This window comes from Chlorocebus sabaeus, chromosome X (genome assembly GCF_047675955.1).
Source record: "Chlorocebus sabaeus isolate Y175 chromosome X, mChlSab1.0.hap1, whole genome shotgun sequence".
Lineage (NCBI taxonomy): Eukaryota > Metazoa > Chordata > Mammalia > Primates > Cercopithecidae > Chlorocebus > Chlorocebus sabaeus.
Window position 1 is genome coordinate 103,613,708 of NC_132933.1, and position 17,356 is coordinate 103,631,063.

Consider the following 17,356-nt stretch of genomic DNA (forward strand, 5'->3'; position numbering starts at 1 on the left):
GAAGGCTGATGTGGGAGGATCACTTAAGCCTTGCAATTAGAGGCTGCAGTGAGCCATGATCGCACCACTGCACTCTAGCCTGGGCAACACAGTGAGACCTCATCTCAAAAAATAAATAAATAGGCCAGGCACGATGGCTCATGCCTATAATCGCAGCACTTTGGGAGGCCAAGGCAGGTGAATCACCTGAGGTCAGGAGTTCAAGACCAGCCTGACCAACATGGTGGAACCCTGTCTCTACTAAAAATATAAAAAATTAGCCAGGTGTGGTGGCTAACGCCTGTAATCCCAACTATTCTGGAGACCAAGGCAGGAGAATCACTTGAACTTGGGAGGCGGAGGTTGCAGTGAGCCGAGATCGTGCCATTGTACTCCAGCCTGGGTAACAGGAGCAAAACTCCGTCTCAAAAAAAAAAATAATAATAAAATAATAATAATAATAATAATAATAATAATACAAATATTAGCTGGGGGAGGCCGGGCGCGGTGGCTCATGCCTGTAATCCCAGCACTTTGGGAGGCCGAGGTGGGCGGATCACCTAAGGTCAGGAGCTTGAAACCATCCTAGCCAACATTGTGAAACCCCATCTCTACTAAAAATACAAAAACATGAGCTGGGTATGGTGGTACATGCCTGTAGTCTCAGCTACTTGGGAGGCTGAGGCAGAAGAATCGCTTGAACCCAGGAGGTGGAGGCTGCAGTGAGCCCAGATCACGCCACTGCACTCCAGCCTGGTGACAGAGTGAGACTGTGTCTCAAAAAAACAAAAAACCAAAATAAAACAAAACAAAAAAAACAATTAGCTGGGGGTAGTGATGGGCGCCTGTAATACCAGCTACTCAGGAGGCTGAGGCAGGAGAATCATTTGAACCCCAGAGGTGGAGGTTGCAGTGAGCTGAGATCATGCCACTGCACTTCAACCTGGGCAACAAAAGTGAAACTCCATTTCAAATAAATAAATAACAGAAACACACCCTTTCTTATCTGTTCTGCATACTTAAATAAAAGAAACGGCTGGGCGCGGTGGCTCAAGCCTGTAATCCCAGCACTTTGGGAGGCTGAGACGGGCGGATCACGAGGTCAGGAGATCGAGACCATCCTGGCTAACATGGTGAAACCCCATCTCTACTAAAAAATACAAAAAAAAACCTAGCCGGGCGAGGTGGCTGGCGTCTGTAGTCCCAGCTACTCCGGAGGCTGAGGCAGGAGAATGGCGTGAACCCGGGAGGCGGAGCTTGCAGTGAGCTGAGATCCGGCCACTGCACTCCAGCCTGGGCTACAGAGCGAGACACCATCTCAAAAAAAACAAAAACAAAAAACAAAAAAAACCCTTCATTTCATCACCTCTAAAAGAAAACCCATAGCCATTACCACTTACTACACTCACCCCCAGCCTTTAGCTCCTAAATACCATGAATGTATTTTCTGTCTCTATGAAGTTGCCTATCTTGATTTTTCATATAAATTAATCATAAAAATATGTGGCCTATTGTGGTGTCTGGCTTATTCCATATAGCATAATATTTTCTTTCTTTTTTTTTTTTTTGAGACGGAGTGTCACCCAGGCTGGAGTGCAGTGGCGCTATCTCGGCTCACTGCAACCTCTGCCTCCCAGATTCATGCCATTCTCCTGCCTCAGCCTCCCATGTAGCTGGGTCTACAGGTGCCTGCCACCACGGCCGGCTAATTTTTTGTATTTTTAGTAGAGACGGGGTTTCACTGTGTTAGCCAGGATAGTCTCGATCTCCTGACCTCGTGATCCACCCGCCTCCTTGGCCTCCCAAAGTGCTGGGATTACAGGTGTGAGCCACCGCGCCCAGCATAATATTTTCAAGGTTCATCCATGTTGTACCACGCGTATAAGTACAGTACTTCTTTTTTTCTCTTTTCTTTTTTCTTTCTTTTTTTTTTTTTTTTTGAGATAAGGTTTTGCTCTGTCACCCAGGCTGGAATGCAGTGGCCCAATCTCAGCTCAATGCAACCTCCACCTCTTAGGCTCAAGCAATCCTTCTGCCATAGCCTCCTGAGTAGGTGGGACTACAGGCATGCACCACCATGCCCAGCTAATTTTTTGTAGAGATGGGGTCTCACTACATTGCCTGGCCAACATGACGAAACTCCGTGTGTACTAAAAATACAAAAATTAGTGGGGCGTGATCTTGGCTTACTGCAGCCTCCGCCTCCCCAGTTCAAGTGACTCTTCCACCGCAGCCTCCTGAGTAGCTGGGATTACAGGCGCGCAACACCACGCCCAGCTAATTTTTGTATTTTTAGTAGAGACGGGGTTTCACCATGTTGGACAGGCTGGTCTCGAACTGCTGACCTCAAGTGATCCACCCGCCTTGGCCTCCCAAAGTGCTGAGATTACAAGCGTGAGCCACCGTGCCTGGCCTACTTTCTAGTTTCTTTTCATTTTTTAATCTGGACATTTTAAATCATGTGGCAACTCTGAAATTCAGATTATCTCCTTCCCAGGGTTTGTTGTGGCTGCTGTCTTTATTATCACTGCTGTTTAATGACTTCTTTTTGTTTGTTTGTTTCTGAGACAGGGTCTCCCTCTTGTTGTCTAGGCTGGAGGGTAGTGGCATGATCATAGCTTACTGCACCTTAAACTCCTAGGTTCAAGCCATCTTCCCATGTCAGCCTCCCAAAGGCATGAGCTACTATGCCTGGCCTGTTTAGCAACTTTTCTGAACTAATTCTATAAAGTCTGTATTCTTTGTTGTGTGTGGCCACTGAAGGTCCTGCTTCATTAGCTTACTGACTAGTTAACCGTTAGGCAAAGGTTCCCTTAAATGCCTTGAACCATTACTCCTTCCAGCATTTGCCTAATATGTGTCCGTGTTTGTTGGAGAATGCCTTGAACACTCCCTCAGGTAGTTCACAACTGTGCCTTAGCCTTCACTTTTTCCTTGCCCAAAGCCTGAAGGTCCCCCACAAGTAAGAGCTTAAGGCCTTCTTGGTTCACTTTGTTGTTGTTATTGTTCTTGAGACGGAGTTTTGCTCTTGTTGCCCAGGCTGGAGTGCAATGACGTGATCTTGGCTCACTGCAACCTCTTGCGATTCTCCTGCCTCAGCCTCCCGAGTACCTGGTATTACAGGCATGCGCAACCATGCCCGGCTAACTTTTTTTGTATTTTTAGTAGAGACCGGATTTCACCACATTGACCAGGCTGGTCTCAAACTCCTGACCTCAAGTGATCCACCCACCTCGCCCTCCCAAAGTGCTGGGATTACAGGCGTGAGCCACCGCGCCCGGCCTTTTCTTGGTTCTTTCTTGGGCATGCTCACAGCCCTATGCATGTACATGCATATGGCATTCCAGATATCCAGCAATGTGTCAGAACTTTTCATAGACATCTCTTTCCCCAGCTTTTGCTTTCATGCTTTTTGGTCAGCTGCTTGTTTACTCCAGCTCTTATCACCATCTCAAGCAGCTATGATGTTAAACAACTGCCACTGATTTTTTATGTTTTTAAAAATTTTGAGACTGGGTCTCGTTCTGTTGCCCAGGCTGGGGTGCAGTGGCACAATCCTCACTGAAGCCTCAACCTCTGGCTAAAATAATCTCAGCAATTGCTCAAGCAGTCTTCCCACCTTGGCCTCCCAAAGTGCTCAGATTACAGGCATGAGCCACCGCACCTGTCACTGAAATGCTTTTTCCTTTGACTTTCTGGAATCCTCTCTTGGTTCTACTCCTGCCTCACTGGGTTCTCCTACTCAGTCTCGCTAGTTCCTCCTGGTTCCCCTGAGCCCTATATCTTAGCAATGCCCCAAGTGTTAGTCCTCTAACCTCTTCTTTATTTACATTCACTTGCTAGGTGATCTCTTTCATTTTAATTAATTTATTTATTTGATACAGAGTCTCGCTCTGTTGTCCAAGCTGGACTGCAGTGGCACAATCTCGACTCACTGCAACCTCGCCTCCCGGGTTCAAGTGATTCTCCTGCCTCAGCCTTCCGAGTAGCTGGGATTACAGGCATGCGCCACCATGCCCAGCAAATTTTTTTCCTTTTTTTGAGACGGAGTTTTGTTCTTGTTGCCCAGGCTGGAGTGCAATGGTGTGATATCGGCTCGCTGCAAACCTCTGCCTCCCGGGTTCAAGAGATTCTCATGCCTCAGCCTCCCAAGTAGCCGGGATTACAGGCATGCGCCACCATGCCCAGCTAATTTTGTATTTTTAGTAGAGGCGGGGTTTCACCGTGTTGTCCAGGCTGGTCTCGAACTCCTGACCTTAGGTGATCTGCCCGCCTTGGCCTCCCAAAGTGCTGGGATTACAGGCATGAGCCACCATGCCCAGCCTTCTTTATCTTTAAAACAAACAAACAAAACAAAACAAAACAAAAGTATACTAACGGCTCCTAAATTTGCAATGAGAAAATAAAACTAGTCTGGGAGCGGTTCCTCATGCCGGTAATCCCAGCACTTGGGGAGGCAGAGAAAGGAGGATCCAGACCCTATCTCTAAACAAGAAAAAAAAGAGGCTGGGCATGGTGGCTCACGCCTGTAATCCCAGCATTTTGGGAGGCCAAAGGGGGCAGATTATTTGAGGTCAGGAGTTCCAGACCAGCCTGGCCGACACAGTGAAACCCCGTCTCTACTAAAAATACAAAAACTAGCCTGGTGTGGTGGTGCACGCCTGTAATCCCCATTACTCAGGGGGCTGAGGCAGAAGAATTGCTTGAACCCAGGAGATGGAGGCTGCAGTGAGCGGAGATCATGCCACTGCACTCCAGCCTGGGCAAAAGAGCAAGACTCCGCCTGGCGGAGGGGAGGGGAGAAAAGACAAATAGCCCAAGGGCAGTCTGAGCTATGTAAAGTATGCAAAATGTATCAGTCTCAGAGAGGAAGGAGCATCTCAGCTCACTCACATCCTCCACCCACCCACCCATGCCCAGGGGCAGTTGTTTAAAGAGATGTTGTTTGGCCAGGCATGGTGGTTCACGCCTGTAATCTCAGCACTTTGGGAGGCCCAGGTGAGCATATCACTTGAGGTCAGGAATTCGAGACCAACCTGACCAACATGGCGAAACCCCATCTCTACTAAAAATACAAAAATTAGCCAGGCGTGATGGCACGTACCTGTAATCCCAGCTACTTAGGAGGCTGAGGCAGGAGAATCGCTTGAACCCAGGAAGCGGAGGTTGAAGTGAGCCGAGATCACGCCATTGCACTCCAACCTGAGCAACAAGAGCGAAACTCCATCTCAAATAACCCTCTCTTGGGGTCTGGATCGGGACCCCTTTCTGGTAATAAAGGAGGGACACTAATATTAAAGCTGGCTCAACTGGGTCTGAGCAGAGTAATTTTTACCTTACAGATTTGTGTTTTAGGTGTGCACTTTCAGTTTACATTGGAAACTGTCTCCCCAATAAAAAAAAAAAAAAAATCATGTTTTGAGGAAGATTTTCTCTGAGATATAGATACAATTAATTTGCACAAGTCTGGAATACCTAAATTTTCATCCAAGTTTCCACAGATTACTAGGTCATTGGAATATTGTCCTTTTCATTTTATTTATGTATTTATTTTTAGCGACAGAGTCTCACTCTTTATCACCTAGGCTTAAGTACAATGGCCCCATCATGGCTCACTGCAGCCTCGGCCTCCTGGGCCCAAGCAATCCTCCCACCTCGACCTCCTGAGTAGCTGGGACTAGAGGCACACATCATCACTCCCAGCTAACTTTTAAAATTATTTGTAGAGACAGGGTTTCACCATGTTTCCCAGGCTGTTCTCCAACTCCTGGGCTCAAGCAATTCGCTCGCCCTCGGCCTCCCAAAGTGCTGGGATTACAGGCATCAGCCACTGCACCCAGCCTCCTGATTCTTTTTATGCCAGGTAATCTTTGTTTGGATAACAGACATTGTCAATTTTACCTTTTTAGGAGCTGGGTCTTTTTTTATTCCTATCAATCTTTGTTATTCCTAAGGATCTTTTCAGGTCTTCTTTTATGATGCGTGAAGTGAGCCTGGAGCAATACTAAGTCTAGGGCTAGTTACTCCCCACAACTGAGACGAGACGTTCCTGTGTACTCTATGCCCTGTTGAATTATGAGTTTTCCACTCTGGTTGGTGGATGCAGGCACTATTTTCAAAAGCTCCATGTGAGTGTCAGGACCTGTTCCCTCCAATCCATTCGGATGGTTCTTTTCCTGGCCTTAGGTAGCTGCCTCATATGCATGTGTCGGTAAGTACTCTGCTAAATACTGAGGGGCAACCCTCTGCAGATCTCTGCGATTCTCTGTGCTCCTCTATCCTGACATTCTGTCCTTTTAACTACAGCTGCCCATGTCTCTCTGGACCACCTTGACTTAGGAAGTCCACCAGGCGCTGCCTCAGTTTCCCCTTCCAGTGCCATAGCATGGAAGCTCTCCAGGCAGTGTGCGGGGACAATTGTAGTGTTCACCTTGTTTCCCATCTTTCAGGGATCACTGTCCTTTGGTGCCTGATGTCTAATGTCTTAAAAATCATTGTTTCGGCTGGGCGCAGTGGCTCACACCTAATCCCAGCACTTTAGGAGGCTGAGGCGGGCAGAATACCTGAGGTCAGGAGTCCAAGACCAGCCTGGCCAACATGGTGAAACCCCATCTCTACTAATACAAAAATTAGCCGGGCATGGTGGCAAGGTGCCTGTAACCCCAGCTACTCAGGAGGCTGAAGCAGGAGAATCACTTGAACCTGGGAGGCAGAGGTTGCAGTGAGCCGAGATCTTGCCATTGCAAGATTGTGCCGGGGCGACAAAGTGAGAGTCCGTCAAAAAAAAAAAGAAAATTATTGTTTCATGTATTTTGGTTTTTTGTGGGGGGCAAAGTTGGTTGTTTCCTGTGAGAGGGCAAATTTGGTCCCTGTTATTCCACTTTGACAGAGTGCATGACACCTTTTTTTCTTGTAGAGACAGGGACTTGCCCAGACTGCTCTCAAACTCCTAGCCTCAAGGAATCCTCCCACCTCAGCTTCCCAAAGTGCTGAGATTACAGGCATGAGCCACCATGCCCAGCCCATGATAACTTTTGACAGTGGGATCAACAGAATTTGCCAATGAAAATGTAGGGGAATCAGCTGGGCGTGGTGGCTCACGCCTGTAATCCCAGCACTTTGGGAGGTCGAGGCAGGTGGATCGCCCAAGGTCAGGAGTTCGAGACCAGCCTGACCAAGGTGGCGAAACCCCGCCTCTACTAAAAATACAAAAATTAGCTGGGTGTAGTGGTGGGAGCCTGTAATCCTAGCTACTTGAGAGGCTGAGGCAGGTGAATCGTTTGAACCCAGAAGGCAGAGGTTGCAATGAGCCGAGACCACGCCATTGCACTCCAGCCTGGGCAACAGAGCAAGGCTCCATCTCAAAAAAAAAAAAAAAAAAGAAAGAAAGAAAAGAAAGAAAAAGAAAACATAGGGGAATTAAGCATGATATATCTGCTCTTTGACTCAAGTAACAAAATGTATTTTTATTTTTATTCTTTTTTTTTTTTTTAGATGGAACGTTGCTCTGTCACCCAGGCTGGAGTGCAGTGGTGCAATCTCAGCTCACTGCAACCTCTGCCTCCCGGGTTCAAGTGATTCTCCCACCTCAGCCTCCTTAGTAGCTGTGATTACAGGCACGCACCACCACACCCAGCTAATTTTTGTATTTTTAGTAGAGATGGGGTTTCACCTCGTTGGCCAGGCTGCTCTCAACTCCTGACCTCAAGTGATCCACCCGCCTCGCCCACCCAAAGTGCTGGGATTACAGGCGTGAGCCACCATACCTGGATACAAACTGCATTGTGATGCCATTGGTTGAGATAAAGGAGACAGTGGGGGAGCAACTGAGTAAGGGAAATAGGATAAATCTGTTTGGATGGATAAGCAGCATGCGACACCCACATGAACGTCAAACAGGTCATTGCAGTACGTTTGTGTCTGGTGTTCCAGAGAAAGGTCTAAGCTGAAGGCCTAGAGGATCTTCTAAATATTTGCAATAATTAAGGCTATGGGAGAAGAGGCAGTCACTTAGGAAGAGAGGATCAGACAGGATTATACCCAAGGATATTCTAATACTTGGAAGTTTGATACAAGTGGAGTAGCCAGAGATGGAGAAAAAAAAAAAAAAAAAAAACAAGAGAGGCCTGGCATGGTGGCTCATGCCTGTAATCCCAGCACTTCGGGAGACCGAGATGGGTGGATCACGAGGTCAGGAGTTCCAGACCAGCCTGACCAACATGGTGAAACCTCGTCCCTACTAAAAATACAGAATTAGCTGGGCGTGGTGGTGTGTGCCCATAATCCCAGCTACTCAGGAAGCTGAGGCAGGAGAAACGCTTGAATCTGGGAGGCGGAGGTTGCAGTGAGCGGAGATCGCGCCACTGCACTCCAGCCTGGGTGACAACAGTGAGACTCCATCTCAAAAAAAAAAAAAAAGAATTAGCTGGGCATGGTGGCGCATGCCTGTAATCCCAGCTACTCGGGAGGCTAAGGCAGGAGAATCACTTGAACCCAAGAAGCAGAGGTTGCAGTGAGCCGAGATCGTGCCACTGCACTCCAGCCTAGGTGACAGAGTGAGACTCCATCTTAAAAAAAAAAAAAAGAAAAGAAAGAAAGAAAAAGAAAAACCAAGAAAGTGAGAGGAATCGTGGGTTTCACTAGAAAGTCACAGGAAAGGGCACAGAATTGATTGCTGGTTTGGCAAGATTATTATGCATCGGTGGTCTGGTTAAGAGCAGTCCCAAAAACATGGGAGTGACACACACCAAATTGAATTGAGTTGAATATGGTCTGGGACATGAGGAAGTGGAATCTGAAGAAAGCCAGATGACTGGCCTTGTTGAGCACAGTAGGGGAATCATGCCAAGGGGAGTATATAGGGCCAAAATTCACAAGTAAATATGTCCATGGGAATTAACAACACAGTATCTGAAACAACCTAGGCAGCCATCAGTTGGGGAAGGGCTGAACAATGCTACATAATATCATGAACCAGTTGAAAAGATGTTCTTATATGTTAATATATGAAGAAACAGAAGCATCAAAACAATACTTCAAAAAAAGTAAAGGATGGAGGAATTGCATCAATGTGAAACCCTGATTATATTAAAAGAATGAGATTTCTCTGTATTTTTTCATTTTTTTTCTTTAATACTCAGTCTCCATAGACTGTCAACAATTGCCAGTGCCGACTATGTTGCAAGTCTTCGGGGTGGGGTACTGGGAAAAGTTTCCAATTAGCAACAACCATACCTTGGCTAAACCTCATCAGCTATGATACTGCCACTGCAAAAAGCGTATTTCTTTTCAAGAATATTCTGTTTTTTTTTTTTTTTTTGGAGACAGGGTTTCCCTCTGTTGCCCAGGCTGGAGTGCAGTGGTGCGATCTTGGCTCACTGCAACCTCTGCCTTCTGGGTTCCAACGATTCTCCTGCCTCAGCCTCCCGAGTAGCTGGGACTTACAGGTGCCCACCACCATGCCCAGCTAATTTTTTTTTTTTTTTTTTTTTTGAGACGGAGTCTCGGCTCTGTGCCCCAGGCTGGAGTGCAGTGGCGCTCTCTCGGCTCACTGCAAGCTCCGCCTCCCGGGTTCCCGCCATTCTCCTGCCTCAGCCTCCCAAGTAGCTGGGACTACAGGCGCCCGCCACCGCGCCCGGCTAGTTTTTTGTATTTTTTTTAGTAGAGATGGGGTTTCACCGTGTTAGTCAGGATGGTCTCGATCTCCTGACCTCGTGATCCGCCCGTCTCGGCCTCCCAAAGTGCTGGGATTACAGGCTTGAGCCACCGCGCCCGGCCATGCCCAGCTAATTTTTTGTATTTTAGTAGAGAGGAGGTTTCACCATGTTGCCCAGGGTGGTCTCAAACCCCTGAGCTCAGGCAATCCACCTGCCTTGGCCTCCCAAAGTGCTGGGATTACAGGCATGCACCACCATGCCTGGTCCATTTTTTTTTTTTTTTTTTTTTGAGACGGGAGTTTCACTCTTGTCACCCAGGCTGGAGTGCAATGGCAGGATCTGGGCTCGCTGTAACCTGCCTCCGAGGTTCAAGCGATTCTCCTGCCTCAGCCTCCCCCAGTAGCTAGGATTACAGGCACGTGTCACCATGCCCGGCTAATTTTTTTTTTTTTTTTTGAGACAGAGTCTCACTCTATTACCCAGGCTGGAGTGCAGTGGTGCGATCTCCGCTCACTGCAACCTCTGCCTCCCAGGTTCAAGTGATTCTCCTGCCTCAGCCTCCCGAGTAGCTGGGACTACAGGTGTGCACCACAATGTCCGGCTAATTTTTTGTATTTTTAGTAGAGATGGGGTTTCACCATGCTGGCAAGGCTGATCTTGAACTCCTAACTTCGTGATCTGCCTGCCTTGGCCTCCCAGAGTGCTGGGATTACAGGCGTGAGCCACCGCGCCCAGCCTATTTATTATTTCTTAATGTAAAGTTTAATTAAAAATCCTTCCAGCCGCGCGCAGTGGCTCACGCCTGTAATCCCAACACTTTGGGAGGCTGAGGCAGGCAGATCACCTGAGGTCGGGAGTTCGAGACCAGACTGATCAACATGGAGAAACGCCATCTCTACTAAAAATACAAAATTAGCTGGGCGTGGTGGCACATGCCTGTAATCCCAGCTATTTGGGAGGCTGAGGCAGGAGAATCCCTTGAACCTGGGAGGCGGAGGTTGTGGTGAGCCGCCAGATCATGCTAATTGCACTCCAGCCTGGGCCAAAAGAGCCAAACTCTGTCTTTAAAAAAAAAAAAAAAAAAAATTCCTTCCAGTATGTACATAATTTGAGGCCTTTTTTTTTTTTAAAAAAAAAAAAAAAAAAGCTTTATCGTAGCTAGGACCTCTTTTTTTTTTTTTTTCTTAACCCAAAGTATTAATACCTTTTACCATCAAAAAGCTATTTTGTATTTTGTAAAAATAAAAGCAGAGGCCGGGCGTGGTGGCTCAAGCCTGTAATCCCAGCACTTTGGGAGGCCGAGGGGGGGGGGGTGCATCACCTGAGATCAGGAGTTCGAGACCAGCCTGACCAATACGGTGAAACCCCGTCTCTACTAAAAATACAAAAATTAGCTGGGCGTGGTGGCGCATGCCTGCAATCCCAGCTACTCCGGAGGCTGAGGCAGGATAACCGTTTGAACCCGGGAGGCGGAGGTTGCAATGAGCCGAGAACCCGAGTCTGTCTCAGAAAACAAGACCAAACAAAACACAAAAGACAAAACTCGGAGCTGGCGGGGGCGGGGGCAGCGGGTGGGGAGAAAGAAAGCGAAATCTGTTCCTTGGCTTCCCGGAGCCAAGGTTTCACCACTTTCGAGGTCTCCAGGTCCGCAGCCGCCTGTAGCCCCCAGCACCGCCCCTTTGGAAGCCTGGGAGGACTGTGTGTTGCGAACGGGGGCGGATACTCTCGGTCGCCGCGGAGGTCCACGTCTTGTTCGCAGGGAAGGTTTACTCCCCCATCGTGGGTGACCGAGGGACCGAGGGCTCGGCCGGTTTCGCTCTGCTGGGGGCAAGGCACGCTCTCTCTCCCCACCCTTCCCGGTTCCCTCAGACAGTCTCGGCCTTGAGGAACACCCTTCGCCTCCGGTCCCGCAGCCGACCTTCCTCCGCTCCCCACGCCCTCCCCGGAGGACCCCGCTGTCACTCGCGATGCTCCGAAGACCCGGGAACTGGGCGAGGAAGGCGGTGGCCGCCTTTTTCCAGCTGGGGTGAGTCATTTCCTGCGACAGGCTCCCTCCCCCGGAAGTAGGGCCCGATGTAAACACCCGAGCCGGCCTCCAAGGCCCGGGAGGTCAGAAAACCGGGCCGCGGGCGGCACCGACAGCTGGGGCCCGGGTCAGGGACACGCGGAGGTCAGGCCGGTGAAGGCGGCAGGAAGCTGGAGCACGATCCCAGGGTTGGTTGGGGTCTGGGGGAGGCTGGGAGTCTTTCGAGTAGGGGTCTAAGGCAGAGGTCTTGAGTGGGTGCTGGCGTTAGAAGGAGCATGCGGCTGGTCTTGGGAGAGGGGCGAGGCATCCCGGACGCAGTTTGGGGTGGTGCGGGCATTTGGAATGGAGGTGCAAAAAAGGGGTCTTGAAAGTTGGAGCTGTCCAGAGAATAACTCTAAGGCAGAGCTGTCCAAAGAAAGAGCATGAGGCATTCCAGTGGAGGGTGTAACTGAAAGAAAGGAAGATTTGGGCTCTTGGAGGATGGGGAGGGAGCGTGTCTGGCCAGAGGTCTTGGGGAGTTGAGGGTTTGAAGGGAAGTTGGGGGCTCTATGGCAATAATCTTAGTAGGGGACTGTGCAGGCATCTTAGAGGTTGAGGTTCTCCTAGGTAGGAGTTTTGGGTGGTTTGTTTTGGGCAAGCGTCTTAGAGGGTAAGGGTGCCCTGAGGCAGGGTCTTGGATAGGGGTCTAGAAGGGAATCTTAGGAGGATGGGTGGGGTTCCTGGGGTTGGGTCCAGGCCAGGTTATGTTGTAGTCAAGGACAGCAGAACACAAGGAAGGAGATGTCCTGGGGTGGAAAATTTAGAGTGCTAGGGGGAATCCTAGGGTAGAGTCCCCAGGGCATAAGCCAATCTAGAGAAGTGTCTAGACTGGCCCTGATGGGTAGTTACCAAGGCATGAGAAGGGGTCATCCCAAGGTAGGCATCCTGAAGGGGTTTGGGGAAGCTGGTGAGGGGGAAAGGTGTGAGAGGACTCTGGGGTGGTCGAATAGGTTGGGGTAGAGTTAGAAGGGTAGGAACAGAGGAGTTCCTGGGGATGGCAGACCAAGCATAGCAGTCTCAGGGCCAACTCAGGGAGGTACAAGTGGATCTCCTAGCCCACTTTTGTCTATTTATTGACAGAGTCCGGTGCTAGGTCAGGTGTGAAGATGAGAAATGGGTTGGGAGTGGTTCCAGGCCATGTCTGGCATTGGGATCAAGATTGGCTGGGGGTGGGGAAGATATCACGGGGGCACCCCCTATCACATTACTTCCTGACAAGTCAGTGAGGGCCAGCATGTAAAAAGGAGGTGTGGGGTCCATATCAGTGTGGGCCTGGAGCTTGCCAAACCTGAAAGAGGGAGGGTTCCTGGCCATGCTGTTTGGGATCTTGGGAGCTTAGAGCAGAGACCCTGAGACTCTCTCTGTTTTTATCTTTTTTTTTTCCCCCGAGACGGAGTCTCGCTCTGTCACCCAGGCTGGAATGCAATAACTCGATTTCGGCTCACTGCAACTTCTGCCTCCTGGGTTCAAGTGATTCTCCTGCCTCAGCCTCCTGAGTAGCTGGGATTATAGGTGTGCCCTACTACACCTGGGTAATTTTTTATTTTTACTAGAGACGGGATTTCACCATGTTGGCCAGGCTGATCTAACTCCTGACCTCAGGTGATCCACCCGCCTCGGCCTCCCAAAGTGCTGGGATTACAGGCATGAGCCACCACACCCAGCCTGTTTTTATCTATTTTGCAGTCAGTCCAGAGTCAGTGTTAGCAGAGTGGGAGGAGGAGGAAATCAGGTGAGGCAGAACTTGGAGGGGAGACTCCAGGACTCCTCATCTTTATCCCATTTGTATCCAGGGGAACAATCCTGGACCATGACTCAACAGCCACTTCGAGGAGTGACCAGCCTGCGTTTCAACCAAGACCAAAGTGAGAGAGGCTTGGGCCTGTACCCTTGTGGGAGGGAGCAAGGGAAAGAGGGGTCAGAAGTGGGCCATGGGCCCCCAGCTTCCTACCTGGGCATTCTTTAAGGCAGTCTGGACTCCTTCCATCCCCCAGGCTGCTTTTGTTGCGCCATGGAGACAGGTGTGCGCATCTACAACGTGGAGCCCTTGATGGAGAAGGGGCATCTGGGTGAGCTGTTGGCAGGGGAGGGGCAATGGGCAGAAGAGCTGGGCTGGGCATTGGTTCCTACCTCCACTGACACCCTGGTCCCTGTCCAGACCACGAGCAAGTGGGCAGCATGGGCTTGGTGGAGATGCTGCACCGCTCCAACCTTCTGGCCTTGGTGGGCGGTGGTAGTAGCCCTAAGTTCTCAGAGATCTCAGGTAAGTGCCCTCATCCTGCCCTTTGGCCCAGATTTCTCGGATTCCTGGCCTCCCACAGGCACCCCAAGGTACTGGCAGATGAAGATGTCAGAGTACTTCAGAGTCACACAGTGAGGAGGCCTACAGCTTGGAAGTCATGGATCTTATAGCTTGAGAAGCTTGGTGCTTTGTTTTCATTTTAAAAATGCTGATTAAGTGCCTCCTGTGTGCCATGCCCTAGAGCACTTACTGTGAGCCTGGGACTGCCCTAAGCACTTTACATATATTAACTCATTTAATCCTCACAGTAACTCTATGGGGTAGGAAGGATCGTTGTCCCCATTTTTACCAGTGAGGAAACTGAGGCCCAGTACAGTTAAGTGACTCATCCAAGGTCACACAAGCAATAGGTTTTAAAATCTTGGAGCCGTATTCCCAATACCCACTTGGCTTGAGCCTCAAGTGCCATCTTGCTTTAAGGATTTTTCTTGCTGATCCCCTCTGGACAGGGCAGGAGTCACCCTAGGTGAGTCACAGAGCCCTAGGATTCCTCATGGAAATCTCCAGGGTGCATGGACTAGGACCCTGGAGGCAGAAATAGTTACCCAGGGGAAGTTACAGGTCCGAGTGTGAGTCCCTGTTTGGTTGCTGATGGGCTTTGAGGTCCTTGGCCAGCACTCAACCACTTTGAACCTCAGTTTCCTCATCTGTAGATGAGTGTAATAGTCTAGAACACTCCTCCCAGAGATCATGTCCACAAGTGCTCGTACTGTGCGAGGATCTCACTGGGTGTTTATTGAAAGGCTAAGTAAGTAGGTTGAGGTCCCTGGGAAGCAGGGGTGGATCCTGTGTCACCAGGGCTGCCCCTTACCCTAAACCTTGGCCCCGACAACCCACCCACCTGCCCAGCAGTGCTGATCTGGGACGATGCCCGGGAGGGCAAGGACTCCAAGGAGAAGCTGGTGCTGGAGTTCACCTTCACCAAGCCAGTGCTTTCTGTGCGCATGCGCCATGACAAGTGAGCCTGAGGAGGACGGGGGTGGGAGGTAGGAAGTCCCCACAGCAAGTGAGAGGGATAGTCCTCCCTGGGCATCCCGCCGACCCCTCACGGCCATCCTGTGTTGTGTGATACCCACAGGATCGTGATCGTGCTGAAGAACCGCATCTATGTGTACTCCTTCCCTGACAATCCCCGAAAGCTGTTTGAGTTTGATACCCGGGACAACCCCAAGGGTGAGAGGGCTCAGATACACAGGTGTAAGGACATGAAACAGTGGATGGGACAGAGGGGCAGAGATGAGGAAAGAAAGGAAGGGGCACACACACACAGAGAAATGGGGAAAGAGGCAGGGAGATGCTCACACTCACAGCCTCTCCATCTTTCCAGCCCTCAGCCAGTTCTCCCCACCTCTGGCCCTGCCCCACCCCTGGGTGCCCCAGTGGCAGAGCAGAAACACCTCATGAGGACATGGGTGGGTGTGTCAGGGATCCCTGAGCCTCCTGGGGCTGTTATAGCAGCTTACTAGATTCCACAGCTGCAGAGCAAGGAATGGAATCTGCTTAGCTGGCAGGGCGTGCAGCTGAGGTGAGCCCCCTCAGGGTTCTTTGGGTTAAGCTTATCATGAAGGGTTGAAGTCTGGTCCTCATCCAGCTCTGTCCATTGTGAGATGCTGCCTCCTCTTCAGCCGCCCACCCACCCTCATCTTCACACCCTAGGGCTCTGTGACCTCTGCCCCAGCCTGGAGAAGCAACTGTTAGTGTTCCCGGGACACAAGTGTGGGAGTCTGCAACTTGTGGTGAGCCGTCCAGTGGACAAGGGTGGGAAGGTTGGTGGACTGGCTTTCCTTGTGGACTCTTGGCCCCTTCCCTCCATACCACCTCAACCTCAGACTCCTCCCTCCTACCCCAGGACCTGGCGAGCACAAAGCCTGGCACCTCGTCTGCTCCATTCACCATCAATGCACATCAGAGTGACATAGCCTGTGTGTCTCTAAACCAGCCAGGCACTGTAGTGGCCTCAGCCTCCCAGAAGGGTACCCTTATCCGCCTCTTTGACACACAATCCAAGGAGAAACTGGTGGAGCTGCGCCGAGGCACTGACCCTGCCACTCTCTACTGGTGAGCACAGGGTATGCATGGGGGGCTGGTGACCCCATACCACATGACATGTGGGCATCACTGCTGATCTGTCTTCTAGCATTAACTTCAGTCACGACTCCTCCTTCCTCTGCGCTTCCAGTGATAAGGGCACCGTCCATATCTTTGCTCTCAAAGATACCCGCCTCAACCGCCGCTCCGCGTGAGTACCCCCTCCCCACCCTATCGTGTCCCTCCCTGTCCCCCTGCCCGTTTACCATACCTGGGCTTAGCCAGTGCTGCCTGCAGGCTGGCTCGCGTGGGCAAGGTGGGGCCTATGATTGGGCAGTACGTGGACTCTCAGTGGAGCCTGGCGAGCTTCACTGTGCCTGCTGAGTCAGCTTGCATCTGCGCCTTCGGTCGCAATACTTCCAAGAACGTCAACTCTGTCATTGGTGAGTGGTAACAGCCCCTTGGTTGGGGGTACTGCATGGGGCAGAGGCCTGTAGGTTGGACCTGAAAGAATTTTAGGGCCACGTGAGGCTCAGCTTCATCTTCAGTAAGGGGGACAGCACTGGGCAAAGGCCTGGAGGCAGACCCTAGGTCCTGAGATGCCTGAGAGGATTGGAACCTGTGGCTGTGGCAGCCTCTGACCTTTTACCACTCCCCCTCCCCCAGCCATCTGCGTAGATGGGACCTTCCACAAATATGTCTTCACTCCTGATGGAAACTGCAACAGAGAGGCTTTCGACGTGTACCTTGACATCTGTGATGATGATGACTTTTAAGGACCCTGGGGGCTGTGCTAGGGACCTGCAGTGGCAGACTGCAGAGCTGAGCCTTGGCAGTGGGGCGTGCTTGGAAGCCACCAGCCAGCAAGCATTAATGGGGCCGGTGCCCACTTTTCACTCAGCAGAGCTATGTCTAAATAAAGAGCTCAATTCCCCCCAGCACTTCTTGATGACTGTGTGCCCCAAGGGCTAGGCCAGGGACCCAGAGGGAGTGCCCTAATCCAACCTGGAGATTTTTTAAAAGCTTCCTAGGAAGAGATGATTTCCGATATGATGAATACGAATAAAAGGCCCTTAATGGCATTTACGGCTTGACCTCAGGAGCGGGGCATGGAGTTTCCTGGAGAAATGTGACCCTTTTGGACGCTGACAGGAAGGAGGTGGAATCCAACTCGGATCCTTGTGACAGTCCCTCCTTTCTTATCTGTCTGGTTACTTTGTGCTTGAGCCGCTGGCACCGCCCGGAGCAGCCCCTGCGGCGCCCCGCGCGGGGGTGGATCGGAGTTTTAAGGGTTGGGAACGTCTAGCCTGGCGGCCAAGGCTTGAT

At 50.6% G+C, this 17,356-nt stretch overlaps 1 protein-coding gene and 1 non-coding gene across 6 annotated transcripts; one reads left to right on the plus strand and one right to left on the minus strand.

Annotated features, from left to right (window-relative positions):
- Positions 1-9,118: 9,118 nt before the first annotated feature.
- On the minus strand, positions 9,119-9,258 carry LOC119622061 (U4 spliceosomal RNA). The gene has a single exon (XR_005238654.2). It is a non-coding gene; the product is annotated as a U4 spliceosomal RNA (small nuclear RNA).
- A 2,063-nt stretch (positions 9,259-11,321) lies between these two features.
- Positions 11,322-17,124, plus strand: WDR45 (WD repeat domain 45). 5 transcript variants are annotated; one of them, XM_037992941.2, is made up of 11 exons: positions 11,322-11,661; positions 13,494-13,565; positions 13,695-13,769; positions 13,859-13,963; positions 14,852-14,960; positions 15,081-15,175; positions 15,659-15,738; positions 15,852-16,060; positions 16,140-16,241; positions 16,328-16,473; positions 16,697-17,124. In XM_037992941.2, the coding sequence occupies exons 2-11, from the start codon at positions 13,511-13,513 to the stop codon at positions 16,804-16,806; spliced, it is 1,086 nt and encodes a 361-aa protein (XP_037848869.1). In that variant the 5' UTR covers positions 11,322-11,661; positions 13,494-13,510; the 3' UTR covers positions 16,807-17,124. The 5 variants fall into 5 exon arrangements, with proteins under 5 accessions (XP_037848869.1, XP_007989852.1, XP_037848871.1 ...); XM_007991661.3 differs by having other exon boundaries at positions 11,330-11,849; positions 14,855-14,960; XM_037992943.2 differs by lacking the exon at positions 11,322-11,661 and adding an exon at positions 11,682-11,849 and having other exon boundaries at positions 15,942-16,060.
- The last annotated feature ends 232 nt before the right edge of the window (positions 17,125-17,356 follow it).

Coding starts and splice junctions, on each gene's coding strand:
- WDR45 (XM_037992941.2), top strand. CDS start 13,511: ATGACTCAACAGCCACTTCGAGGAGTGACCAGCCTGCGTTTCAACCAA. Junction 13,964..14,851: donor TAAGTTCTCAGAGATCTCAG/GTAAGTGCCCTC, acceptor CCACCTGCCCAG/CAGTGCTGATCTGGGACGAT. Junction 16,061..16,139: donor GACCCTGCCACTCTCTACTG/GTGAGCACAGGG, acceptor TCTGTCTTCTAG/CATTAACTTCAGTCACGACT.